The sequence below is a fragment of the Elephas maximus genome, chromosome 3 (genome assembly GCF_024166365.1).
Source record: "Elephas maximus indicus isolate mEleMax1 chromosome 3, mEleMax1 primary haplotype, whole genome shotgun sequence".
Lineage (NCBI taxonomy): Eukaryota > Metazoa > Chordata > Mammalia > Proboscidea > Elephantidae > Elephas > Elephas maximus.
The window spans coordinates 196,912,657-196,940,262 of record NC_064821.1 but is presented as its reverse complement, the minus strand read 5'-3'; the positions used below and the strand labels follow the sequence as shown (position 1 = coordinate 196,940,262).

Genomic DNA, 27,606 nt, shown 5'->3' with positions numbered 1-27,606 from the left:
ACTCTCAGCCGCTCAGTCTCTCCTGATGTGAAAAATGTGTCCTGAATGCCACTGCTTGCCTTACTGCGCTCATGCCAGCGGATCTGGCCTGAAGGGTGCTGGTTCTCACCAGGTGAGGTCTGGCAACTCCTTGCTGCTTCTGAACCTGTCTGTCCCTCCCCCTGCTCCTCAGTCTGATTCCTCAACTTTGCCTTTGATGTTCAGGGCTCCTATATCATCATATGTAATTGATTCTCTTGTTTTTTGGGGGGGTCTTTGTTGTAGGAGGGATAACAGGAAGCATCTGACTAATCCACCATCTTGGCCCTGCCTGCCCCAAATCTAACTCTCTAATTGAAAAATGTGTATAATTACATTTGAACTGAGCAGAAAACTTTAAATTGCAACACATACTTACTCACCCCATCACCACTGATGCACAAGCACAAGAAATCCAGTGCTCAAATGCCTGAATGCAAAGAAAATACAGACCAACAAATAAAGGGACTATTATAGTGGAAAGAGATTATCCAAGAAAGCTTGCTAGAAGATGTGGTTTCTAATAAACATACTGAAAAAGACATGAATATAGGTTAGTAGAAGCAGCAGGGGGGAGCATTCTGTGTCTGATTCATTGATCTGGACTGTGGTTCTATACAGGTCTGATGTACATTTATGAAATGTCCAGTCCAGCTCTCTAGATTGTCATAACCACTGAGAACAAACTCTCTGCTCCATTTTGTGGTGGATATCATGGGGTAAGAAGGAGAAGGAGTGTGCATGTGAAAAATTTACTTACTTTGTGTAGAAAGTAGGCCTTTAAGGGGTCACTAGGTTTCTTCAATTCAGGATGCCTAAAAGTATTGGATTTTTTTCTAGAGAAATGTGATAGCTTCTAACTACCTGGGCAAACTTCCACTCATTTTTTGGAGGTTGCAATGAAGTCTCTGGCAGCATTCAGTGACTGCTGCTCCAGGGTTGGTAGTTCCAATCTGGAACATCAGTTTGAAAAGAAAATAAATCCTTTTCTCTACCACCTCAGAATAAGTGAGGCCCAAGCTTAGAATATCCAAGAAAGAAGTTAAGCTATGCAATTTCTAAAGGAGGTAACATGAGACCAAACATGATTTAAATTCCATCTGGTCTTGAGACATCACTGAGCTATTTGAGTTATCTCCTTGGCTAAAGTCTGATGTGTTGGCCCACTTTCAGGAGTTGAATGCCCGCTGGGGGTCCCTGCAGAGGCTGGCAGAGGAACAGAGCCAACTGCTGGGCAGTGCCCACGCTGTCGAGATGTTTCACAGGTGAGAATTTTAACCTCAGAAAGTGGTGCTGCTCTAATACCCACTCAAAGACCCCAATTCTATTTACTATGGTAGAATCACAGCTTTTAGTGCAACCCTTCTTCCTGAGACAGAGACAATTTGCCAGTAGGAAAACAGGGGTTCCAGTAGTAGATTCCTTACTTGGCATATAGGATATTCCAAGACAATCGACTATCAACTTCAATTTTTCTATTGTCTAGGCTTAGCCCCTGGAACATAATTGGTAGTCTATGTGTGTATAAATATATATATATATATATTTTCCAGTTATACTGAATGAAACTTAAGTAGAAACAAGTGGTTTAATGAATTGCACTGCTTAACCAAAAATGGATAGTAAAGGGCAACAAATACCACATTGACTCTAACTGTTCATTCAACAATTATTTATATCTGATTTCCAAACCTGTGTCTACATTAAAAAAAAAAAAAAGCAAATGAACAAACAAAATAGAAGCCAAATACCTTTGCTGTATATAAATACATTTTTAAAGATTTGGGGAAGGGAAAACTGAGAGTCAGTTGGTCTGGCTGTTCAGAAGGACTTAAAATGGGAAGCTATAGAATGTAATGTTAAGCATGTGGCTCTGCCGTCAGACCACCTGGTTCAAACTTAGGCTCCAACATTTGTCAGCGATATAACTTTGAGAAAATATTTAGCCTCATTAAGCCTGGGAATGACAATAGTAAGTATGCCTCTGGGGGTTGTTGTAAGGATTAAATGATGATGAGGGTAAGGCTGACTACAATGACAAACACAACTATGGTGGGGGTGACTTACATGTGAGCCCAGCTAGTCTTCCTTTGCTACACAGCACATATCATTGCAACTAACCAGCAAAATCACTCTTTACTGTCCTGTGTACCAGAGAAGCAGATGACACGAAGGAGCAGATTGAGCAGAAGTGCCAGGCCCTTAGTGCTGCTGACCCTGGCAAGGACCTGATCAGTGTTCAGGCCCTTCAGCGACAGCACGAGAGCTTCGAGAGAGACCTTAAGCCCTTGGGGGAAAAGGTGAGACAGCATGTGCTCCCAGGTTTTTCCAATACTTTCCTCTTCAAGTTTACATTTACCAATGTCCTTCTTTAGTTTTCTTCCCCAGCTTCTCGGTCTCGCATTTCTCTTTATCTTATTCTATCCTTGTTCTTTGTACTATTTCCTTAAGGCAAGGCCACTAAAAGGACACGACCCACAACCATTAACACAGAGGGAAATCACGTTGGAAGCAAACCTCCTACTTGCCATATTTCCTTGCCACTTTAGTGAATTACAAACGACAAGAAATTGCCTGAAGCTATTTGGAGGCCACACCCAGGATGGCCAGGCCTATGCCTGAGAATGGTGCAGAATTTCTTCAACCGGAATTCACATGAGCTTACCAATCCTGTCCCAACTCCAAAGCAAATTCTTGAGCTTACCAGCAATACTCTGGGATAAATCATAGGCATTGCACAACCTGGCATTTTCATGCAGAACAAAAAGTGCTGATGTCTATACTGGAAAGATCTTCACATTAAGAATGTGTACCTCAGGTTCCATTAAGAACCAGGGCCACTAGTCAGCAAAATCACTTAACTACCCTGCCCCATTGCCTTCTTATTTTTAAAAGAAGTATGGTGATATCAATTTTGACTACTTCACAGAATTATTGCGTGAACTTAAAGGATTAGTATTATTATTTTATGAAGTAACAAGATGTGCTTTTTTATATCCGTGATATCTATTTTGAAAGATGAACAACAAGGCTCAGGTCTCTTCTTTTGCTAGGACTCAGTTGTAATTAGGCTGTAATTACTCTAGGCTGATTAGCAGAGCTCTTGCACCTCCCCAGGTGACCAACTTGGGCGAAACAGCAGAGCGGCTCAGTGAGTCCCATCCAAATGCCACTGACGACCTGCAGAGGCAGCGAAGAGAGCTGAATGAGGCCTGGGATGACCTGTTGGGGCGTACGAAGGATCGTAAGGAGAACTTAGACGAGTCCCAGAAACTCCACGTGTTCCTCAGCAAGGCCAGGTAAAGCTTAAAAGGTAGACTTCCACAGATGGAGTGGGTAAGCCCCATGTTTGTCCCCTGAGTAGCGCTTATGGGAGAAGTCTGGGTACAAGTGCTTTGCTGTTCACTGCTGGGTATTGTGGACACCACTATGTCCAGTTCTGGTAAAACACAAAAATGTGAGGCTCAATACTCCAAACCATAAAATATTGAAGTTGGAAAAAATGTGAGGCCATATAGGCCAGTTAATTAAGCTTCTGTTGAGTATATATTGCATGTATATGGCAATGCATCAGGAGTTTTGGGGATAGGGACTTCATTCTGTTGGGGAGACAGAGGAGAATACAAAGAACCATGGTAGAATATAATATGGCCCCAAACGCACATCCTAACAAACAACAGTGTGAACTTGGAGGTGGAGAGAACAGATGATACGCTGTAGAAAATGTAACATTTTACTGGGTCTTATCAGTCAGGATTTAACAAGTGGGACAGAAGAGGAAGATACACATGTAGAGGGAGCTATGCAAACAAAGCCACGCAACAAGAAAGGCACAGAATGTTGTTCATGGAACAGGAGCAGCTAGAGCATAAGCTTGTATGTCAGAGGGTAAGGAGAAGTAGCAAGAGAGAAATTTTAAAACATTGGGATCAAATTCTGGAGAATTTTGAAAGCTTTGTTAAATAATTTAAAGATAGAGTTGAAAAACCACCTGGAAATATATACTTTATCTATGGAACTATTCCTATATTCTGCCCCATCATATTAGTCTATAGAAGGAGCATTTAGAGTGGGGAGTCTGGGAATAGCTCACAATGCAATGATGTTAGAGAAGAAAGAAGGCACATTTTGGCAAATTGTTGTGCTTGCTCTTGGCCTCTTCCTCCACCATGCATCACCTCTGGAAAGCTGTAGTCTTCCGTGTAGTATAAATAAATACCACCCACGTCCATTCCCCAAATGCATATGTTTCTTCAGATATAGATTCTATCTAGGCTTCAGGTTCCAGACCAAATACTGTGTCCTTTCCTGTATGAAGCGTTACTCTTCAAGATTGCAAAATTAATATTCCCATCCTCTGAAAACTCTAAAATCTTGGTTTTTCCACTTATGTTTTTCAGGGTTTATTTATTTTTTTTAATAGCTAGTACTGTCTATGTTTTGTTTGCTTTTTTTCTCTTTCAGTGTAAAGTGTAAGCTCCAAGAAGGCAAGAATATGTCTTTTTTATCAATGTTAGATAGTTAGTAAATGCCAATAAAACTTAGTTGCTTGAATAAATAAATGGATGATTTTATAGGAGACAGCCCTAGAACAAAGCTAATGATTTCTATTCAGCAAACAGGGGTCAGGGCACGCTTTATGTTTAATTGGACTGCTATATATAATTTTAAGTTAATGCATAGCTACTTGACATTTGTCTTCTGGGGAGGACAGACCTTAGGTCTGCATTATTCTTCTTCTTGACTGCTAAGAGAATGGGAAACAGACCCATGACTTAATCAACATCGTGTGTTTAGTGAGCAGAAGCCCGTACTGAATTCTGTGGTGAATAACAATGAAAGGAAAGGCATGCCTTCCTTGAGACTCAATAATAAAATAGGTCTTTAAACCCAAGAAGTTACTTAAAAGGGGGAGGAGTTAATAAAATGAAATACATACTGGCTCAGGGTGCCAGAAGTCTGGGTTCCAGTCAGATATTTCCTTTTAGTTATGTCACATTGGGCTAATCACTTTTTCCGGTCTGATTTTCTCATCTCTAAAATGGAAGCAAATAAATTACTCATGCTCTCTACAGGATTATAATAAGTGAAAGAGAGAATGTATTTGAAGAGATTTTCAAATGCAAGGGATTGCTATCATTAAGTAATACAGTGCAAATAGCAAACCTGAGATCTGTAAAGCATATAAAGTCAGATAGACATCAATCCCTCTCTAGAAAGAGAAAAGTAATAGGTAGACAGTCGTGTAGCAAGTTGCAAGGTTTTCTTGTCAATGCCATTATTCTGTCTAATTCTCTAGGGAACTACAGAATTGGATCAGTGGCATTGATGACATGGTATCCTCACAGGAGCTGGCTGAGGACTTAATTGGCACAGAGATCTTACTGCAGCGACACCAGGTATAGCTACAAAAGCCATAGCCATGGATCACTGGACCTCACAGACACCCCTCATTTTGCAATTTTTAGCAGTAGGATTGGCCTCAGCAGTCTCTGCCCCTTTTTCCCATAGGAACAACATGCTGACATGAAGGCTGAGGATCCCACCTTTCAGGCCTTGGAGGACTCCGGTGCAGAACTTATAGATAGCAGACACCGTGCCAGCGTTGTCATTGGAAAAAAGCTTCAAGATGTCAGACAAGAGAGAGATGATTTGGAGAAAGCTTGGGAACAACGCAAGAAGATGCTAGAACAATGTCTGAAGTTGCAGGTACAGCAAATTCTCAATCATCCTATTAAGTAGGATCAACCTCAGTCTGTTTCTTCTATGCAGTTTTACATGATACAGGTTTTCAACTCACTGGCCTTTCCATGCTATAAGCAGAAGGGCATCTTATGTTCTCTGATACGGGATTCTCTGTTTTGTAGACTAATAGCTGCGGTATTCTTTTCTCTTACCCTTGTTAGAAGAGCCAAACTCGATAGAGGTGAGCTCTGGGCATTAAGTACGATCATTGTCATTTATTTACTGACTTATTTTTATTGAGAACCTACTGTGTTTAGCACCCTAGGGACACAAAGATTAGTAAGATAGGATCCCTTTACTGAAGTAGTGAAATCAGACATGTAGACGGATCATTCTAGTACAACAGTATGATGATTAATAAAACAAAATGTACAAAATTTGCTTGGAGACTAACGAGGAGGGAGCAAATAATCTTTTGCGGGGAAGGGATCAAGAGTAGAAGTGTCACCGGCTACCCTGAAGGATAGTGTTTACCAAAGTTTTAAAGAAGTAACTGGCCAGTATTCACCAGGTATAGAATATAGAGAAGGGCATCCCAAGAATGGTATATAGCTTATATAAAAACTTAAAATGCATGTTTAGAGAATAGTGAAAGAACCAAATAGCTAAAATTCAAGGTATGGATGCTATGAAGTGTGTGTGTGTGTGTGTTGTCTGTGTCCATGGATGTTCGGGATTTGGGGTCTTGGCTATAAAAGCACACAAGCTCCAGTCTGTTCCTGACTGATGGAGATAATTGTTCTCTTTTCCAAACCTCTCAGTGACTCCCTTTCATTTGCGGCCGTCTTTCACAGGGCAAATCCTAATTTTCCTAATCATCTCAATACCTCTAAATTACCTTAGGTCAGAGGAGACTTTCCCCAAACTCATCTAAATTTCACATGTCTCTGACCTGCGGAGACTTGAGAGATGACTAGAAGGTTGTCATAAAATAAAGTCTTCTTTTCTTGAGCAAAGCTTCACGGGCCCTTTCTTGTTCTTAAAAGTCCACAGCTCATTTCGCCACTGGTACTACTACGAAGCAGCTATTGAGAATTACGTAGCTCAGGTCTTTCTCAGATATACCTGCCAATTTTAAATGCTTGAAATAATAGAGAATGTCAAAGTTTCCTGGAAGTGGAGGCTTCCAGGAGGTGGAAGAGACTTTTCTCCTTATCCCTAAAGCCCCCAAACCACCAATGAGAATTCTGAAGCTCTGGTCCCTAGAGACTCTTAGGAATAACCTACCCTCCTCTCTGAAGACCTTACTACCTGTCTAAGAATTAGTCTGGCAATAACAAATATTGCTGTTACATTTTGAAAACAATTAAAAGCATTTGTTAATTATTCCAGGTAAATACCCATATGTAAAAGTGTATATTGAACAATTGCGTGAATGAATGAATGGGGCCAGAACCCAGAAAAAGTTTCCAGGGAACTAATGGCCACCTAAGTAAGATGAATAGTGTATTGAAATGGTAAGTAGAGGTGGGATTAAGTACCTGATGGTCTATACTCCACCCCACCCTCTAATTCTCAATCTATCGTTCTCTCTCTCTCTCTCACGTACTTCTTAGAAGAATATAAGTACCCCCTGCAGGATCTCTTATATCAATACAATATCACGAGAGAGAGGTAAAATCATTTCCTCTGTCCCCCACCCCGGAATGAATGTGGAATGTACCATATACCTCTAACTTCATTCCCCATAGGAGTTCCAAGGGGACTGTGATCAAATTGAGAGCTGGATGGTGGCACGTGAGAATTTCTTGAGATCAGAGGACAAGGGCTCCTTAGACAGCCTGGAGGCCTTGAGCAAGCAACGTGATGATTTGGACAAAGCAATCACTGACCAGGTAATAACAACTAATATAATGAGTATAATTATTCCAATAATAACTATTGGTAATAACAACATTTGTGTGGTTTTACGATTTATAAGTATTTTGATACTCATTTTCTTCTCCCTAAAAACTGAGGTAGGCAGGGCAGCATTGCAGTGTGGTTTAGTCTTGCCCAAGTCACATGTGGCACGTGCATTTCTCACTTTAAATTTGTATTGTTATTTTTCAGGCTTCAACTCCAAACCCAACATAGATATGCTATAGAAGTGGTGCGATAGTGATGAATATTCCCTGGGCTCATTGCTTAGCAGAAATGGAAAGACAAGCAGCTTCAAAGGGCTCTGTGCTTAGACTGGATTAAGTGGAAACCACTTAATCCGCTTAACAATTGAGCCCAGCAGTGAATATACTGGGACGCTAATGAGCCCCCATGTTGCACAGATCCTTACCAAGGCCCCCTTTTTCCTCAACCTAAATAGGTACTTATTTTGTACATAATTTTGTAATTGAGGCTTTGGGTTTCTTTCATTTTGTTTTTAATGAAAGAGGGCCCTCAAATTGTCTAAGCTTCAGATATCACAAAAGCTGGATTCACCCCAGGCTAAACCCATTAAAACAGCTTCATTTGCCAAAGTGAGCCACACTAACCTGCAAGGCTTGAGGTGTGAAGAAGTTTATTTTTGCGTATGTTTAAAATTATGATAACTGTTTGGTACACAGTCTAAAGGGATTTCTCTAGAGCTTACCTCTTAAACTAAAGGGTTAGCATTTCTATTTTCCTATTCTTCCTTATAGATAACCTAAAGTTGTGACCATCTTATATGAATGCTCAGTGCAATGCTTCAAAATTTGTCAGTGGCAATAAAATTAACAAGTAAAGATACCATGTGCAAGGCGAGAGGTATACGAGAACTCTCTGTAACTTCTACACAATTTTTCTGTAAACGTAAAACTGCACTAAAAAAAAAAGTCTAGAAAATAGATAGATAGATGATAGATAGATAGACGATAGATAGATATAGATACACAGATAGATACGTAGATACATAGATAGACAGAAAGGTGCGTAGGTAGGTAGGTAGGTAGATAGAAAAAGACAGGTCTCCATCTCCTCTAGGTTCAGAGAGACAGATGAATTTATTTTCTTATAGGAATACAAAAACGAATGATCACTTAGCACATGGTAGCTTATACATCAGTTTCACAAACATATCTCAAATAATTCTTTCAAAAACTCTAGATTGTAGATTAGTGTCATCCTCAGTCTATAGAGTAGGAACCTAAGTGTCCCAGAGAAATCACATGACTGATTGTTTAGCTAAAAAGTAGGGAAGACAACATTTGTACCAAGTTCATTGAAAGGACTTCATTCAACATATCCCCCCTCTTTTTATTTATTTTTTATTTATTGTGCTTCAAGTGAAAGTTTATAAATCATTCAATATAATTTTTATTTATTGTACTTATAAATTAATAAATGAAACAGAAGATTCTATGAAATGACTCTTAACCAGTAATCAATTTTATCCCATCTCTCATCCTAAATTTAAAATCAAGTTTGTTCATTTTTAAGATGCTCACACAAGTTATTCAGATCACAAAAAATATAGCAGTTGTATTTTAGAAGTGTTCTCATAAATGTATAGTCTTATCAGATAACAAGCAAATATTGACTCAGCATTGAAAGCATACAATAGGCTTGAATTTTAAGAAACATTACTTTCAATATTTGATCAATAATTAGGTGGGGAGAGTAAGAATTGGTTTTACCTTTCAAGATATTTATACTAGAAAATTTCAAAAGATAGGCAGAATTTGGAATTAAAAAAAAAAAAACCCTGACTTTCAGAACTAAAAGAGATTTTATAAACTATTTCAACATTCATTGCAGGAATAACCCTCTAAAATTACCCTGGGAAATGGCTGTTCTCCAGAGGACTCAGTTCCACACAAGTTGCTGATTTACTTGTTGACCAGCACTGATTATTAAATCTTTCTTCTCTTGCTGAATTGAAATCCACCTCGCTGTAAAAACATATAACCTTTGGTCCTGGTGCTGCCCCCCAGACCACAAAGAATATGTCTGCCCTTTTGTCGGAGAGAATCTGGGATTGTACCAAGGGACTAATCTCCAGACATCTGGACTCTTTCCTTTTCCTTTCACTAGGAAGAGAAGATCACTGACCTGAAACATTTTGCTAAGCAGCTCATAGATGATGACCACTATGCCAAGGAGGCGATTGCTGCTCGGCTTCAACAGGTGCTAGACAGGTCAGACCTGATTGATTGTTTTGTGAGCTACACGAAGATGTAGCAAAAAAACTTCTTTGATAGAAAATGGAGGTGACACTTTGGCTTCTTCTCCATTCCAGATGCCTAAAACTATCTTAACACCTTGGGAAACTTTTTGACCTAGACTCATAGAATGAAAGATCTGAAGAGTGTCTTAGAAATTATCTGGCTCAACCACTGCATTTTATATTTGAAAATAATGAGACTGTGTGAGAGGGGAAGGGACAGGCTGGTGAATGGAAAGATTCATAGATATGGTATCAGAGCTTAGAGGAAAGGCAAAGGGCAGAGAGTGATCTAGTCCCCCGCTCTAGGTGGAATGCTCTCAAAGCTCAGCTAATAGCCGAGAAAACAAAACTTGGAGACTCTGCTGACCTGAAAAAATTTAACTCTGACTTTGAGGAACTAGAAGAATGGATCAGTGAGATGCTGCCCACAGCCTGTGATGAATCCTACAAAGATCCTACCAACATTCAGGTAAGTTCAAAATAGAAATCTCAGAAAATTTCACCATACCCAGATTGTTGGTTGAATGGGCATCCCACTATACTGACCACTCCTTTACTGTTGAGGCTGCTGACCCTGCTGGCATGGACTTCTGAGTCAAATGTGCAGTGGGTCCTTCAGAAGTCATCACTACCTTGAGAAATGCTATGACAGAAGTATTAACTCTTCCTTTTCATCAGCATTTACTTTATCCTGCTTTCCTAAATGAGAAGGTAATTTTGTTTCCATTTGCCTTCAGAGGAAATACCTGAAGCATCAGGCCTTTGAAAATGAGGTCAAAGGCCGAGCTGAGCTAGTAGAAGGAGTCATCGACCTGGGGAACTCCCTGATTGAGCGAAGGGCATGTGATGGCAATGAAGAGACTGTGAAGGTAGGGGTTTCTGCTCAGACTAGGCTCTGTCCAGAAAGGCACATGAAAAAAATGTTTTATTCTTTCAGTGTTTCCATGTGTGGGGCCCTGAGTTAAGAGCTTAGGCCGCTGACCAAAAGGTCGAGATAAAGCACATATACTGTGGTTAATAGCCTTTCCTCTGATTGCTGCACAAAGAAGGAGGAAAACAGCGATGCTCAAATCTTCTGCTCTCATCATACCCAGAACTTAGAACTCCGAGAAAGCTTTAGACTTAATTCCTAATTCTTACCATGCTTGGTAGTTTCTAAGTCTTGCAATGCTTGTTTTACATTTTCTATCTATGCTGTCAAGAGTCTTTTAACATTCGGAGGTCAATCCCTGTAATCAGGCCAAGACAATGTCCTAAAATGTTCCCGTCTTTCCAATGCCCCCTGTTGTTTCCCAGGTTAAGCATAACTAGTTTAACACATATGATATTCATGTACCAGCAAATTTGGATTCGTTCTTCTCTCTAGAGCCTCCCTTCACTGTCCTCTCTGGTTGTCACTGGCATCAGAGTCCTAACCACTCAAATGATTCCTCACTCTCTTTGGTTTAGGAGAAACTGGAAAAGCTGGAGGAACACTGGAAGAATCTGTTTGAGAAAACAATTGACAAAGGGCAAAAGCTCAATGAGGCCAGTCGCCAGCAGAGGTTCAACACAGGAATCCGGGCTTTTGAATTCTGGCTCTCAGAGGTAATTACACCTAGGTATGCATGAGTCGCAGGAGCTTCAGGCAGGTGAAGATGAGGAATCCTTGTTTTGTAATAAGACGGAATTGAGAATCTAAGTCTTTCCATACAGTAAAGATGTAAGTAATCCACTAAACTACCCAGTAACCAGGCAAATCAACAGAAATGGTGGGAATCCATGCCAGGATCTCATGGGGAAATCTGTGTCATGGGGAATCATGAGATGATTGGGAAGAAATTTGAAGATTATCTAATTCAATAATCCATCAAATCCAGAAATCCCTTCTGTGAATCTCTATAAAGAAAGGTTTTGGCCTATAATTCAAATGGCAGGAAAATCATTACAATTACCTTCGAAGGAAGATCATTCTACCTTTGGGAAGATCTCACCATTGGGGCATTTTCCCTGGATAAATTAATGAGTCTAGTTTTCTTCTTGGCTCTTCTCTTCAGTTCTTTCAACATTTTCTTCATATTGATTGGTTTCAAATCCACTTACATTCCTGATTATTCTGTTCTGAAGATGCTTAATTCATTCTACCTCTCCAAGGATGGTGACCAGAACTAGGCCTGATATTGAAGGGCGGTAGTATCAGTGGACGATAGAGTCATCTATTTCTTTCAGTGTTCAGAATACCCTCCTTATACAAATTAGCCTCAGATTGTTGGTGACTCCTTTGCTAGGTGGAATGTGACAGGACAACATCTATCCAGTATAAAGGCTTAATGAAAGAGAAGTTGTGTTAGGAAAAAGACAAATCAGCTGAAATGGGAAGTGGAGTTTTCACCTTAGGAAAAAGTGAGCTCCAATTCTGTTCTGCCCAGATCCAAACTTTGATTCCATACTGAGGAATAAAATGGAAGTATAGGTCCTTCTAAATTTCTCTCACTAGTATCCCATCAAGATGTTTGTTGATTTTAAGGTGTCTAAGCTGGAAGGGATTTTAATAATATTAATGATACTAGCCCTACCATCACCACTGCGAGCGATTTATCAAACAGAGACACAGAGCAATCTTTCATTGAAACTCAGAAATGTTAAATATGACAGCTAGTGGATGGTAGAGCCAGGTTATAAATGCAGGTCTGGTTGATTCTAAAAAATCTTATTGGGTCTTATCTCACAACTTCATTTTTCAGATGGGTATCAAGAAATTTAGACAACTCTTTCCTTTTCTTCTTCCAGTTTTATATTAGAGCAGTTTTCCCCTAGGTTCTCATATATTCCATCCTATACTCTCTTGAACTCAATTCTCAACTCTATTAAGATGTCTCTCCAAAGTCTACTAATCTCATAATTATAACATATGCAAGAGTTTTTGAGGGTTCCACAGCTCTGTCTAGTTTACCATCACTGCTGGTCCCTTGATGGAGACAGGAGGTTAGGCCCAGGTGTCCTTCTGTTCTTGTCTTTGCTGGAGTGTCACTTGGGAATCTGCTGCATTATTCTCCAAAACTCTTTTAAAATACATCAATACTCTTTACATTGGAACGCAGCTACTGATTTCTGAGCAATCACTATGTGCCAGGCACTTCATATATGTTAATTCACTTAATTCTAATTAGAGGCCCAAATTTTACTGATATGGAGACGAGTGCTTACAGAAAAGTTAGATAGTTGGTCCCCAAACTCAAATATTCCAAGTGGGAAAGCTGGAATTCTGATCAAGTATGGCTCCAATGCCTATATGCCTTACATCATACTACTCTTCTCCCGGGGTTGAGAAATGTAATCATGTGTTCTGTTGCTGTTCACCACCAGCTTTGTTTTAATACTTAAGTATTTAGAAAATAGGCTTTGTCGAAAGTCTTTTATTCCACTGATTCAATAATTTACCAAATATTTAATGATCAAATGGCTTTGGACTACTTGGAGCATGTTGTTTTAGAAATTCAAATGGAAAATTTTATACGAAATCAGTACCTTATGATGGCCTTTTGAAGTGAACACCAAAGCAGGGGTGTGGCATGAACATAAGCGTAAAATCCGTGAGATTTTACATAAGAAAGGTATCAAATTTGTTCATTATACTATCCCCAGTAATAAACAGAGTGCCAGACATCTAGTAAGCATTTAATAAATACTTGTCAGGTAAACAAATGCATGCCTGAATGATTTTCTTTGACGCTTTTTGGGGAAAAGTTTGAGGACATAGTTACTAATCATATTCTCCTTAAAAACAGTTTTTATCTGACAGTTTTATTTCTTCCATTACCAGGCAGACACACTGCTGGCCATGAAAGATCAGGCCAGGGACTTGGCTACAGCAGGCAACCTGCTCAAGAAGCATCAGCTATTGGAAACTGATATGTTGGCTCAAGAGGTCAGTAGTCCTGGAATTCCACTCCCTGGCCAAAATGAAAGTTCTTCTGACTTTCCTCTCTTCTGTTGTAAGAGACCATTTGAGAGCACAGCCTCACAAAACTAACCTTAGCATTCTCAGCCAGCAGTCATTATAACGAGGTCAAATCCATGGGTTTCAGTCATTTTAACAGTCACTATTAACCAGTCGTCATTAAGCTATAAAAAGGTGGATCCTATGGTTATCCTGTTTATTTTTTTAATTGGTACATGCATATAAACTCACTATCTTCTAAAGCTATTTGACCTTGTCTTTGGAAAAAAAAAAGTTTATTTTACAGAATTTAATAGAAAAATGAAATCAGATGGAGATGTATGAAATGAAGTTGTAAAGTATACTCAAAACTATATATACACTCTGAAAATTTCATGAAGGATTTTAGTTGCATCCTGATTTCCACCAGAAATTGGTGGTGGGAGGAGTGAAGGACATGCTGCCAGGTGCCAATTTCATATTAGAATTTTTATATCACCAATTTTATTTGATTATACAGATTATACAGATACACCAGAAAGGAAGTCAAAAGCTTTCTAGGTACATGGCTTCAGGAGTTGGTGATGTCCCCTGTGACTTCACTAGGTGACAGGATTAGAATGGGAATAGATACCAAAGAGGCTGTAAAATTCCTGGGTGTGTTGTATGGCCAGTCAAAAAATTTTACCAATAGAGTAGTTCTTTTTGAATATTTCAATCAATCCTTCTATCTGTGACTCTCAGATTCACTGCTGTTGAGAGAAAAAATTCATATATGGGGACAGAGTGCTTGTTCATCAAGATCTTACTTTCTAGTTGAGGAGAGAAGGCTAATACAGCTGAAAACATCAGGAGATAGAACAAGGCATGTAAGACCAAATGTGCAATTTGGGTAACAGAGCAATGCTATCCATGCTGCTCTGTGCTCTGCCCCTTCTCCAATCTGATAACTCAGGATGCAACATGGTATTCACTATCTTCAAAAGCAATCTATTTGACTTAGTCTTTGAACCTGAACTAGAGGCTGTCAAAGGTCTTGGGTCTACTTACTGTGTCTGTACTGTTCACTAAGCACACTCGGGTTTTTTAGGAAGTGCTCAAGGAGCTGAATGAATTGGCTGCTGAACTGCTCTCCAGTGTGTCTTTCAATGAGGACCAGATTATACAGAAAAGGGATAGTGTCAATGAGCATTTCCTGAATGTCCAGAACTTGGCTGCTGCACACCATGAAAACCTGAAAGAAACCTATGCCTTGTTCCAGTTCTTCCAGAACCTGGATGATGAGGAATCCTGGATAAAGTATGTACCACCAACTCATGGTGGGAGAATGATCCAAGACAGTACATAATCCCCCAAACATGTATTTATTTAATGCTGGAATGAACTATGCAATTATTGGATGCAGTTGGTATTACTTCATCATGTTTGTCTCAGCCTGAAGTTAACATTGATTTTGTTTTTCTCAAATTTCCTCTCTGGATGCAGGTAAACAGAGAGATGATCATACAGTGACTGGAGAACTGCTCATACATGTTGGGAACAAAATGAAAAGGCCATATATGTTTGTTCTAGATAGTTCATAAACTGTGTAATACTCATGGAGACAGCTGGGCATTTACATCACTCACCTAGTTGATGAGATCCTTGTCATTATTCTGTCTGTATCAAATATATCTTATATGATTCTGAACTGGTCACCGGACAGAGAATACTGCATAGTACCTGCCCTGGTTTACTTATTAACTGTATTTCTGTTGTAAAAAATATGATTGGGAATATCTTAGCAAATCAAATTATTTTTCTTACTTCCTATTTAGCCTTCCTCATTATGTTCCTCTCCTACAAATCTGCTGACTCTTGCTACTGACAATGAATTAAGGGAAGCACAGTACATAGAGATTTCCCCTCTGACTGTTAACTTTACTCTTAGGGCAGCAAGTAGGACAATCCTAAACCATTTTAGAAACCATAAGATAATCTTCTCTGCGTAGTTTCTGACTGTGCCTCATGACGGTATTTCCACTTTTTATGCTCTGAACCATCCCAACTGCCATGACTCTTATCAAATCAACCTGCCATATTTACTTAAATGTATTATTTAGGATGGTGTGCATATGGAAGAGATCAGCATGTTATTTTAACTCATAATGAAATAAGTCAGAAGTTTTGCTGATAGCCACTAATTATATTTTTATTTATTGGCACTGGGTTGTTGCAGAATTTACCCCTCCCAGAGTCCCAGCCACACATACACACACACTTAGAAAACAATTGTTCTAGGCTGACAGCTTCCTTTTTCTTCCTTGGTTCCAGGGAGAAATTGATAAGAGTGAGCTCCCAAGACTACGGGAGGGATTTGCAGGGCGTTCAGAACTTACTGAAGAAACACAAACGCTTAGAAGGAGAGCTGGTGGCACATGAGCCCGCCATCCAGGTAGGAATCATAGACTATCTGAGCTGGATAGACAGAGATCACTTAGTACCAGTCCTTCTTATTATGGATAAATAGGATGGGGCTAGAAGATGTGAAGGTAGCCTGTGCAGGTCACATAGGTATAGAGTTTACAAGTGTTCTTTTCTCCTCCACATCTTATCTCCCATGAATAAAAGAATTCTGTACACCAATGGTCTTACTTGGCAGAAAACACTTGTAATACTCCTGGGCCAGTTCTTGACAATTAAGATGCAGATTGGGACGACTGGGAAAGTTGTACTTGAGCAATATGGGAAAAATGTAATTCTCGACCTGGCTTGGCAGCAGAGTCAACATATGACCCTGAATAACCCATAGAACATTCTATAGAGGGCAGCCTAGTGCAAGTGCTGAGATATTTACCAAAAATCCTGGACAAGTTTAGCATGATAGATCTTCTTCATTCTACCAGGATTTTCAGGACCACTCCAAGTCACGTGGAGTTCGTAAGTGATCTGGAAAGTAGGAAGGGATAGGTATTTTGCCAGGGGACTGTGGCTAAATGGGGAGAGATTGTGGGGTGATAGAACATGAAAGAGGTATGTTCTTCAGAATGTGCTGGATATGGCAGAGAGTCTGGGAGACAAGGCTGCTGTAGGACGAGAAGAGATCCAGGAGCGGCTGGCTCAGTTTGTTCAACACTGGGAGCAACTGAAAGAGTTGGCCAAGGCTAGGTGAGTGAGGGATAGGAGGCTCAGTGCTCTTCCTGGGTTGCTGGTATCGGGTTGGTGTTAGAAGAATACTTAAGTGCCTGCTTAGCATTGATCCTCTACCCAGTCACCTGTGCCTCTATATATTTTAAGTCCTTGCTCAAATGCCAAGTCTTCCATGAAGCTTTTACCTGTTTCCACCAGCCAATAGTGATCACTACCTCTGTGTTTGAATACACCTCTCCTCCTGCATTATTTGCAGTTATCTGCCTTTTATCATTGATAACATGTTATTCTTCATACCAGTTTATTAGCCACTTATCTGTTTTACTTTGTGTTATCTCCTGTTTTAAAATTGTGTTTTTAATTGTGTGCAGCATTTAGCCAAGATTGAACAATTTATGCCTATTATTCCATGTCTGTTTGCAATGGGAAGACATTTCTTCCCGGGGAAGTAAGAAGGAGCTTCTGGAGCTTTGTGGTGCCTTCATGATATAATAAAGAATGCAGTGATCAGAGCAGAGGGGGACACCGCTTAGTTGCTGATATTCTTCAACTCTGAAATCTAGGCGCTTCCTTAAAGCTTCCTAGAGAGTAGACAATGCTATGAAACTGAGCTTCTTGGGCTGGTGTCTCCTCAGCTGCACAGGAGATCAGTACAGATGGCCACTAGGCACATATCAGGTTGGGCTCTGGTCTAGTTCCATTGTGACTGGCTTCTGCAATAAGCCAGTCTGTTTTGATGAGATTGTGTTGCCCTGCTACACTCTCACTGGCTACCAGTTTTCCTTATCCTTTCTGTATCGGTTCTTACCTCTACTCCTACCCCATTATAGAGGGCTTCGTTTGGAACAGTCCAAGGAATACTTGGAATTCATGGAGAATGCTGAGGAGGAAGAAGCTTGGATCAGTGAAAAGCAAGCTATGGCTGCCCGAGGGGATTCTGGAGATACTTTGGCTGCTACTGAGGTGAGCAACGGTCTGAATAGATCAATTTTCTTCTCTTTAATCTGGGCCTTTTCTTAAGCAGTGTTCTCACCTGAGAAGTCCGAACTTTTCTCATCGTGGGGAAGGAGATGAGGGAAATATGGATTATTCTTCCAATTTCAAATATGGGAAAATCAAGATGAAAAGATGTTAGTGACTTGTCCAAGGTCATGGAACCAACCAGGTGTGAAGGCAAGCCTCAAATCATATTCTTGTGATCTATGAGTCAAAGTCATCTTGGTTAAAGATGGGCAGGCCTTTCCTCGTAGGGATAGATTTGATAACAAGTATCAGTTGTCATAGAGTTGACTCCAGCCCATGGTAGCCCCGTGTGTGTCATAATAGAACTGTGATCCATAAGACTTTCAATGCATAATTTTTCAGAAGAAGGTTGACAGGACTTTTTTCTGAGGCACCTTTGGGTGGTTTTGAACCCACAGCCAAGTGTGTTAACCATTTGCAGCACCCAGAAACGCCTAGATTTTCTAAAGTTTCCTCCAATCCTGATGTTAACACTAATTTGGAAAAAATCTATGAATGTCCATTAGCTATGGCTTCTAGAAAATATAATTTTAGGGGAAGTAACTTCTGGATACAGTCCAGCATTTAGAGATACCTTTTTAAATGTGAGATTATGTTTCCCAACAAAGAAATGGACAAGTTCTCAGTGATCTTAGGTTAATATGGATTTTGACAGATTTTGAGAGCGATTGCAAAACACTCTTGCTCTAGGGACCGTGAGAACTATACCTAATAACCAGAAAACTTGGGGGTTTTCTTTGTAAAGATTGTTTCATGACATATAAGAAAGGGCTATTAGACTATCAAAAGAAAGCTTGAAACCTTTATAGCATAAAACTCAACCTACCAACTCCTAGTTACAAACATCTTTTTTTTTTAATTAACTTTTATTAAGCTTCAAGTGAACATTTACAAATCCAATCAGTCTATCACATGTAAGTTTACATACATCGTACTCCCTTCTCCCACTTGCTCTCCCCCTATTGAGTCAACCCTTTCAGTCTCTCGTTTCGTGCCAATTTTGCCAGCTTCCCTCTCTCTCTATCTTCCCATCCCCCCTCCAGACAAGAGTTGCCAACACACTCTCAAGTGTCCACCTGATTTAATTAGCTCTCTCTTCATCAGCATCTCTCTCCCCCCCACTGACCAGTCCCTTTCATGTCTGATGAGTTGTCTTTGGGGATGGTTCCTGTCCTGTGCCAACAGAAGGTCTGGGGAGCATTGTCGCCGAGATTCCTCTAGTCGCAGTCAGACCATTAAGTATGGTCTTTTTATGAGAATTTGGGGTCTGCATCCCACTGTTCACCTGCTCCCTCAGGGGTTCTCTGTTGTGCTCCCTGTCAGGGCAGTCATCGATTGTGGCCAGGCACCAACTAGTTCTTCTGGTCTCAGGATGATGTAGGTCTCTGGTTCATGTGGCCCTTTCTGTCTCTTGGGCTCTTAGTTGTCGTGTGACCTTGGTGTTCTTCATTTTCCTTTGCTCCAGGTGGGTTGAGGCCAATTGATGCATCTTTTGTGGTTACGAAGCGGGGAGGGAGGGAGAGGGTTTTTTATTGATCAATCAGTAGATAAGAACTGCTTTGGGTGAAGGGAAAGACAACACTCAATACATGGAAGGTCAGCCCAATTGGACTGAACTAAAAGCAAAGAAGTTTCCAGGATAAAATGAATGCTTCAAAGATCAGCGGAGCAGGGGCAGGGGTCTGGGGAACATGGTTTGAGGGGACTTCTAAGTCAATTGGCAAAATAATTCTATTATGAAAACATTCTGCATCCCACTTTGAAATGTGGCGTCTGGGGTCTTAAATGCTAACAAACGTCTTTTAAGGCATGTGAACATTGCTGCATGTATTCATGCTTTAAAAAAAAAAACATTTTATTGTGCAGTAGGTGAAAGTTTACATAGCAAATTAGTTTTTAATCAGTAATTCACACACAAAGTGTTCCGTGACATTGGTTGCAGTCCCTGCAATGTGTCAGCACTCTCCCCATTTCCTTTCTGGTTTCCGCATTTCCATTCGTCCAGTTTCCTTGTCCCTTCCTGCCTTCCCTTCCTTGGATTTGGGCTAATGTTGCCCTTTTGGTCTCACACAGTTGATAGTTTTAAGGAGCACATTCTTCATGGTTTTTTTTTTTTTGGTATGGGCCCATGTATCATTTGGCTGAAAGGTGGCCTATGGGAGAGTCTTCAGTTTCAAGTTAGAAGGCTGTCTAGGGTGATAGTCTTGGGGGCTCCTCCAGTCTCTTTCGGACTAATAAGTCTGGTCCTTTTTTCTTTTTTTTCTAATTTGATTTTTTTTCTACATTTTTTTACCCATTCTAACTGGGACCTTCTATTGTGGTCCTGGTAAGGTTGGTCAGTAGTGGTAGCCAGGCACCATCTAGTTCTACTGGTCTCAAATTAGATGAAGCTGTGGTTTATGTGGGCCATTAGCAGTCATTTGGACTAATTGCTTCCTTGAGTCTTCAGTTTTCTTCATTCTTCTTTGCTCCAGGCAGGAAGAGACCAATAGTTGCTTCTAAGATGGCCATTCACAGACTTTTAAGACCGCAGATGCTATTCACGAGACTAAGATGTAGAACGTTTCCTTTATGTACTGTGTGTTGCCAGTTGACTTAGATGACACCCAAGACTAAGGTCCTTAGCCTTCAAGTCCAGTAGTTCAGTCCCTTTGTCTAAGTAGTTTCTATAACTGTGCCTCCTATGTGCTCTATTACATATTTGAGTTTACATGCAGCATTTACAGACTTATATGTAGAAATATCCACAACCATACTCATGTATGTACGCAGGTGTACTCCTTTACGACTTCCCTCACCTATTTAGCATATTTACCTATGTATCTACTCACAAAATGTTGTTTGTTATTATGGTTGTTGCAGGTTTTTATATGTTACAGAATTTACATATTGCCCTTGATTCTTGGGTACCTCTCAGTGTCTTCCTTTGCCTTGGTCATGTTGTGCTGGCTTTCCCTATATTCTGTATTGCTTTTCCCTTCACCATAATTAAGACTTATGTACTATCTAGTTAGCAATTCTCATTCCCTCCCTCTCCCGTCCCTGGTAACCATCAAAGAATGCTTTTCTCTGTGTATAAACCTATTCTTGACTTTTTATAATAGTGGTCTCCTACAGTATTTGACCTTTTGTGATTGACTTATTTCACTCCACATAATGTCCTCCGGATTCATCAATGTTGTAAGACTTTTCACGGATTCATCATTGTTCTTTATTTTTTCGTAGTATTCCACTGTATGTATGTACCACATTTTGGTTATCCATTCATCTGTTGATAGCCACTTAGGTTGTTTCCTTCTTCTTGCTTATTGCAAATAATGCTGCAATGACTATTTGTGTCACAGCTATATGTCTATTTTGTGTCACAGCTCTTACCTCTCTAGGATGTATACCTAGGAGTGAGATTGCTGGACTGTATGTATTTCTATTTCTAGCTTTTTAAGGAAGTGCTATACCATTGTCAATAGTGGTTGTACTATTTTGCAGTTCCACCAGCAGTACATAATGGTTCCAATCTCCCCCGAACCTCACCAGCATTTGTTGTTCTCTGTTTTTTGTTTGTTTTTGTTCTTTTTTGATCAGTGCCATTATTGCTGGGGTGTGATGGTATCTCATTGTACATTTGATTTGCATCTTTCTATATGGCTAATGATCAAGAGCATCTTTTTATGTGTTTGTTGGCAGTCTGAATGTCTTCTTTGGTGAAGTGTCTATTCATGTACGTGGCCCATTTTTTAACTGGATTATTTGGTTTTTGTTGTTGAGGTGTTGAAGTTTTCTATAAAATTTTAAAGGCAAGACCCTTGTCAGATATCATTGCCAAAATTTTTTTCCCAGTCTGTAGGTTCTCTTTGTACTGTTTTAGTGATGTCTTCTGATGAGCATAATTATATAATTTTTAGGAGGTCCCAGTTATCTAATTTATATAGTCTTGTTTGTGAATTTTTAGTTATGTTTGATAGTCTACTTATACAATAACTTAGGGCCTCTAGGTTTGTCCATATGTTTTCTTCCATGAACTTCATAGTTTCAGGTTTTACATTTAGGTCTCTGATCCATTTTGAGTTTTTTTTTTTTTTTTGTATGGTGTGAGGTATGGATCCTGTTTCATTTTTCTGAAAGAAGATATCCAGTTTTGCCAGCACTATTTATTAAAGAGACTAACTCATCCATCTAATGGGTTTTGACCCTTTGTCAAAGATTAGCTGCCCATGTTGTTGTTGATGTGTGGTGTTGAGTCAATTCTGACTCATAGCAACCCCATAGAACAGAGTAGAAAGGCTCCATAGGGTTTCTACGGAGTGGCTGGTGGATTGAAACTGCAGATCTTTTGGTTAGCAGCCTCAGCTCTTAACCACTTCGCCACCAGGGCTCTTGGGCACTCGTCCGGCCACCCGTAGATGGATAGATTTATTTCTGGATTCTCAGTCCTGTTCCATTGGTCTATGTGTCTGCTATTGTGCCAGTACCAGGCTGTTTTGGCTACCATGGCTGTATCATAGGTTCTGAAATTGGGACATGTGAGGCCTTCTACTTTGTTCTTCTTCGGTAATGTTTTACTTATCTGGAGCCTCTTTCCTTTCCATATAAAGTTGGTGATTAGTTTTTCCATCTTGTTAAAGAATGTTGGAAATTTAGATCAGGGTTGCATTATTCCTATAGATCGATTTGGGTAGTATTGATATTTTCACAATGTTAAGTCTTCTTATCTATGAGCCTGGTATGTTTTTCCATTTATGTAGGTCTTTGTTTTTTTTTTTTTTTTTGCAGTAGTGTTTTGTAGTTTTCTTTGTATAAGTCTTTTATGTCCCTAGTTAGATTTATTACTAAGTATTTTATTGGGGGAGGGGGTTATCATAAATAGTATTGTTTTCCAGACTTCCTTTTTGTACTTCTCTCTCTTTGTTAGTGTAGAGGAATTCAACTGATTTTTGTATGTTGATCTTGTACCCTGCCTCTTTGGTGAACACTTCTATTAGTTCCAGTAGCTTTCTTGTGGAATCTCTGGGATTTTCTATGTATAGGATCATATCGTCTGTGAATAGGGATAGTTTTACTTCTTCCTTACCAAACTGGATGTCCTTTATTTCCCCTTCTTGCCTTATTGCTCTATCTAGGACCTCCAGTACAATACTGAATAAGAGTGGTGATAGTGATAATCCATGTGTGGTTCCTGTGCTCAAGGGGAATGCTTTCAGTCTCTCTCCGTTGAGAATAATTTTGGCTGTTGGTTTTATATACAAGCCCTTAATTATGTTGAGGAATTTCTCTTCCATTCCTATCTTGCTGGAAGTTTTTATTTAGGAAAGAGTGTTGTGTTTTATCAAATACCTTTTCTGCATTGATTGAGTTGATCATGAGATTCTTCTTTATGTGTGGGATTACACTGATTGATTTTCTAATGTTGAACCATTCTTGCATACCTGGTATGAATCCCACTTGAACATGATGTATTATTAATTTTTTTATAAGATGCTGAATTCTGTTGGCTAGAATTTTTTTTTTGAGAGTTTTTTCATCTATATTCATGAAAGATACCGGTTTGTAATTTTCTTTCTTTTTTTTTTTTCTGTTGTGTCTTTTCCTGGCTTTGGTATCAGGGCTGTGCTGGCTTCATAAAATGAATTCCAGTGTTCCTTCTTTTTCTACATTCTGGAATAATTTGAGTAGGTTTGGTGTCAACTCTTCTCTGAATGTTTGGTAGAATTCTGCAATGAAGCCATCTAAGCCAAGGCTTTTTTTTTTTCTTTTTCTTGGGGGGTGGATTTTTTATGACCTCCTCAATTTCTTCTTTTGTTATTGGTTTGTTCAAATTTTCTGCCTCAGTTTGTTTGTTTAGGTAGGTAGTATGTTTCTAGAAATTTATCCATTTCTTCCAGGATTTCAAATATGTTAGAGTATAATTTTTCATAATATTCTGTTATGATCCTTTTTATCTCAGTTGGTTCTGGTGTAATATCAACCATCTCATTTCTAATTTTGGTTATTTACATCTTCTCATTGCTTTCCTTTATCAGTTTGGCCACTGCTTTGTCAATTTTATCAATCCTTTCAAAGATCCAGCTTCTAGTCTTATTGATTCTTTCTGTTACTTTTCTGATTTGCTTCATTTATTTCTGCTTATAGCTTTATTATTCTCTTTCTTCTGATGACTGTGAGCTTCTTTTCCTGCTCTTTTTCTATCTGTTTGAGTTTCAGGGTTAAGGTATTGATTTTGGCCCTTCTTTTTCGATGTATTAATTTACTGCTATAAATTCTCCTCTGAGTACAGCTTTTGCTATGTCTCATCATTTTGGTATGATGTGTTTTCATTCTCATTTGATTCTAGGAATTTTTAATTTATCCTATGACCCAGTGTTTTTTTTAGCAAGATGTTATTCAGTTGCCATGTATTTTTTTTCTTTGTTCTGACTGTTATTTATTTCTATTGTTATAGTGTGAAGATGCTTTGTATTATTTCAGTGTTATTTAATTTATTGAGGCTTGCTTTGTGGCCTAAAATATGGTCTGTTCTGGAGAATGATCCGTGTGTATTGAAAAAGAATATGTATTTTGCCTCTGTTGGGTGGAGTGTTCTATATGTGTTTATGAGATCAAGTTGGTTGATGGTGTTATTTAGATCTTCTGTGTCTTTGTTGAGTTTCTTTCTAGTTGTTCTCTCCTTCACCTAAAGTGATGTGTAAGTCTCCTACTCTTGTTGTGGAACTGTCTATTTCTCTTTTCAATGCTGTTAGTGTTAGTTTTATGTATTTTGGAGTTCTTTCATTGCATGTGTAAATTTTTATTACAGTTATGTCCTCTTGGTGAATTGATCCTTTAATCATTGTATAATACCCTACCTTGTCTTTTGCCTTAATGTCCATTTTATTTAAGATTATTATTGCCATTCTTGCCCTTTTTTGGTTACTGTTTACTAGATATATTTTTTCCATCCTTTGATTTTTAGCTTATTTATATCTTTGTGTCTAAGGTGTGTCTCTTGCAGATAACATAGTGATGAGTCTTTTTCTTTTAATCCATTCTGCCACTTTCTGTCTCTTGACTTATGCATTTAAACTACTTACATTCAGTGTGATTATTGATAGGTATGAATTTACTGTTGTCATTTTGTTATGCCTTTTTTGTCTTGTTTCTTTGTTCTTAATTTTCTGTGCTGAGTGTTTTTGTTCATGGATTTTCTTTTTGTTTCTCTTCATTGTTGTTGATTTTGTGTTTACCAAGTCTTCATGATTTTTTCTTTTGATAAGTAGGTTTATTAATTTTCTTTGTGGTTACCCTGAAATCTACCTTCTCTTCCTAATTTAAAAGTCTTTTATTTCTTTATATTGCCTTGACTTCCTTTCCATATGGAAGCTTTATAACTACACCATCCATTCCCCCTTGTTGTTTTGAAGTTGTTGTCATTTACAGATTGATGTCTCTGGCACCCTGTTTTTAGTCTTTAACTTTATTTTTGAGAATATCTGAGTTGTTATCTGACTGATGCTGTCATGTGTCTTAATCTCAGGTTGTTGTCTGATGTTGTTGGTTCTCTGTCCAAACAATTCCTTTCAATATTTCTTGTAAGTTTGGTCTGGTTTTTACAAATTTCCTTAATTCGTGTTTATCTGGAAATGCCTTAATTTTACCGTCATATTGAGAGACAATTTTGCTGGATATATATCCAGATCATGTTCCACTCACCTTGGTTCCCTCTGGGTGTGTCTACACAGTTTCTCTTTCATTAATTGGGAATATCGTGAAGTTGCCTTCCTGTACTCCTCTCCCAGGGTTGCCACTGGCTTTGTCTCAAAATGGCCATGCTGAACTGGAACAGCTGGTAGAGCACCTCTGCTCAGTATCATTCCTCATGCACTGCATTCTTTCAATTTCTTCCTCCAGTCAGTGTTTGCTTCTATTCTTTATCCTACCATTTGATGTTCAGGATTCCAGGATTGTCAACTACATCTGTTTCACGTGGTTTCATGGGTCTTTGCTATAGAGGAACAGCATGGTGTGTCTAACTAAGCCAACATCTTGGCCCCATTCATGGTCATGTGTTTTAAGGTTTTATACTGAACACTCAAAAGGCTTTTATTTAAAAAAATAAATGAATAAGCCTTTTGAGAATGTAGATTCACATATAGCTGTAAGAAATAATACAGAGGGATCCAGTGTTCCCTTTGCTCAATTTCTACCAATGGCACCATCAAACAATTACTATAGTACAATATCACAACCAGGATATTGGCATTGATACAATCAAGACACATGACATTTCCATCTCCACAATCATCCCCCATGCTGCTCTTTTATAGCCACACTGACCTCCCTTCTGTCCCCATACCCTCCTTAACTCCTGGTAACCACTATTCTGTTCTCCATTTCTAGAATTTCGTCATTTTAAGAAGGTTATATAAGATGAAATTATACAGTATATAACTTTTTGGGACTGGCTTTTTCACTCAGCATAACTCTCTGGAGATTCATTCAAGTTGTTGCATGTGACACTTCTTCCTTTATTTTTGTTGCTGAGTAGTATTTCATGGTATGGACGCACCACAGTTTATTTAAGCATTCAACCATTAAGAGATATCTGGGTTGTTTCCAGTTTTTACCTGTAAAGAAAGCTAATACAAAAGTCCATGGACAGATTCCCCTGTGAATATAAGTTGCCATTTCTCTGTGATAAATGCCAAGGAGTCCAACTGGAATGCATTGTAATTGCATGTTTCATTTTACAAAAAAAACAAAAAACTGCCAAACTCTTTTCCTAGTCGACTATACAATTTTACCCTGTCACCAACAATGTATGAGTGATTCAGTGTCTTCACATCCTTATCAGCATTTGGTATTGTCATTTTTATTTTAACCATTCTTAAGTAAGTGTTCAGTGATATTCCATTATGGTTTTAATTTGCATTTCCCTAATGGCTAATGATGTTTAACGTCCTTTCATGTGCTTATTTGCCATCTGTATATCCTCTTTAGTGAAATAGCTCTTCATGTCTTTTGCCAATTTTATGACTGGATTGCTTGGGGTTTTTGTTTTTTAGCTGCTGAGATTTAGCAGTTCTTTACATGGGTTTTAATTTTGTATCATCTCAAAACTCTTTGCCTAATGCTCGATTATGATGTTCCCCTATGTCTTTTCCCAAAAAATTTTACCTGTATATTTTATACTTAGTCCATGATCCATCTTTGGATTACTTTTTGTGTAAGATGTATACAATACTCATTAGACCAAGTTCATATTTTTGCCTATGCATGTCCAATTGCTTCAGTACCATTTGTTGATAAGGCTGTCTTTCCTCCACTGAATTGCTTTTGCACCTGTCCATGTTGTTATATTTGAACTGAGTTTTTTGTAGACAGCACATAGTTGGGTCAAATTTTTAAGTCCACTCTGCCAACCTCCATGGTTTAATTTGTATATTTAGATGATTTACATTCAAAGGTTTACTTTTAAAGAAAAGTCTTAATGTCCAGCATGTAAATGCTAAAAAAAATTATGAAGCTTTATTAATAATAATCCTTATTAAAAAACTTCTCATTTTCATCGAGCCAATTCCAACTCATAACAACCCTATAGGGACAGAGTAGAACTGCCCCACAGGGTTTCCAAGGAGTCGAACTGCCAGCCTTTTGGTTAGCAGCCTGGGCTCTTAAC

The 27,606-nt window shown here is 38.9% G+C and overlaps 1 protein-coding gene across 1 annotated transcript in view; it reads left to right on the top strand.

Annotated features, from left to right (window-relative positions):
- Positions 1 to 27,606, top strand: part of SPTA1 (spectrin alpha, erythrocytic 1) — a 107,850-nt gene that overhangs the window by 59,646 nt on the left and 20,598 nt on the right. Inside the window, exons 25-39 of the mRNA XM_049880879.1 lie at positions 1,192 to 1,283; positions 2,174 to 2,318; positions 3,136 to 3,317; positions 5,318 to 5,417; positions 5,530 to 5,727; positions 7,455 to 7,598; positions 9,754 to 9,857; positions 10,193 to 10,355; positions 10,624 to 10,755; positions 11,336 to 11,473; positions 13,689 to 13,793; positions 14,896 to 15,104; positions 16,119 to 16,239; positions 16,831 to 16,952; positions 17,765 to 17,897. Coding sequence (XP_049736836.1) covers positions 1,192 to 1,283; positions 2,174 to 2,318; positions 3,136 to 3,317; positions 5,318 to 5,417; positions 5,530 to 5,727; positions 7,455 to 7,598; positions 9,754 to 9,857; positions 10,193 to 10,355; positions 10,624 to 10,755; positions 11,336 to 11,473; positions 13,689 to 13,793; positions 14,896 to 15,104; positions 16,119 to 16,239; positions 16,831 to 16,952; positions 17,765 to 17,897 — 2,088 coding nt within the window. The remainder of the gene's footprint in view (positions 1 to 1,191; positions 1,284 to 2,173; positions 2,319 to 3,135; positions 3,318 to 5,317; positions 5,418 to 5,529; positions 5,728 to 7,454; positions 7,599 to 9,753; positions 9,858 to 10,192; positions 10,356 to 10,623; positions 10,756 to 11,335; positions 11,474 to 13,688; positions 13,794 to 14,895; positions 15,105 to 16,118; positions 16,240 to 16,830; positions 16,953 to 17,764; positions 17,898 to 27,606) is intronic.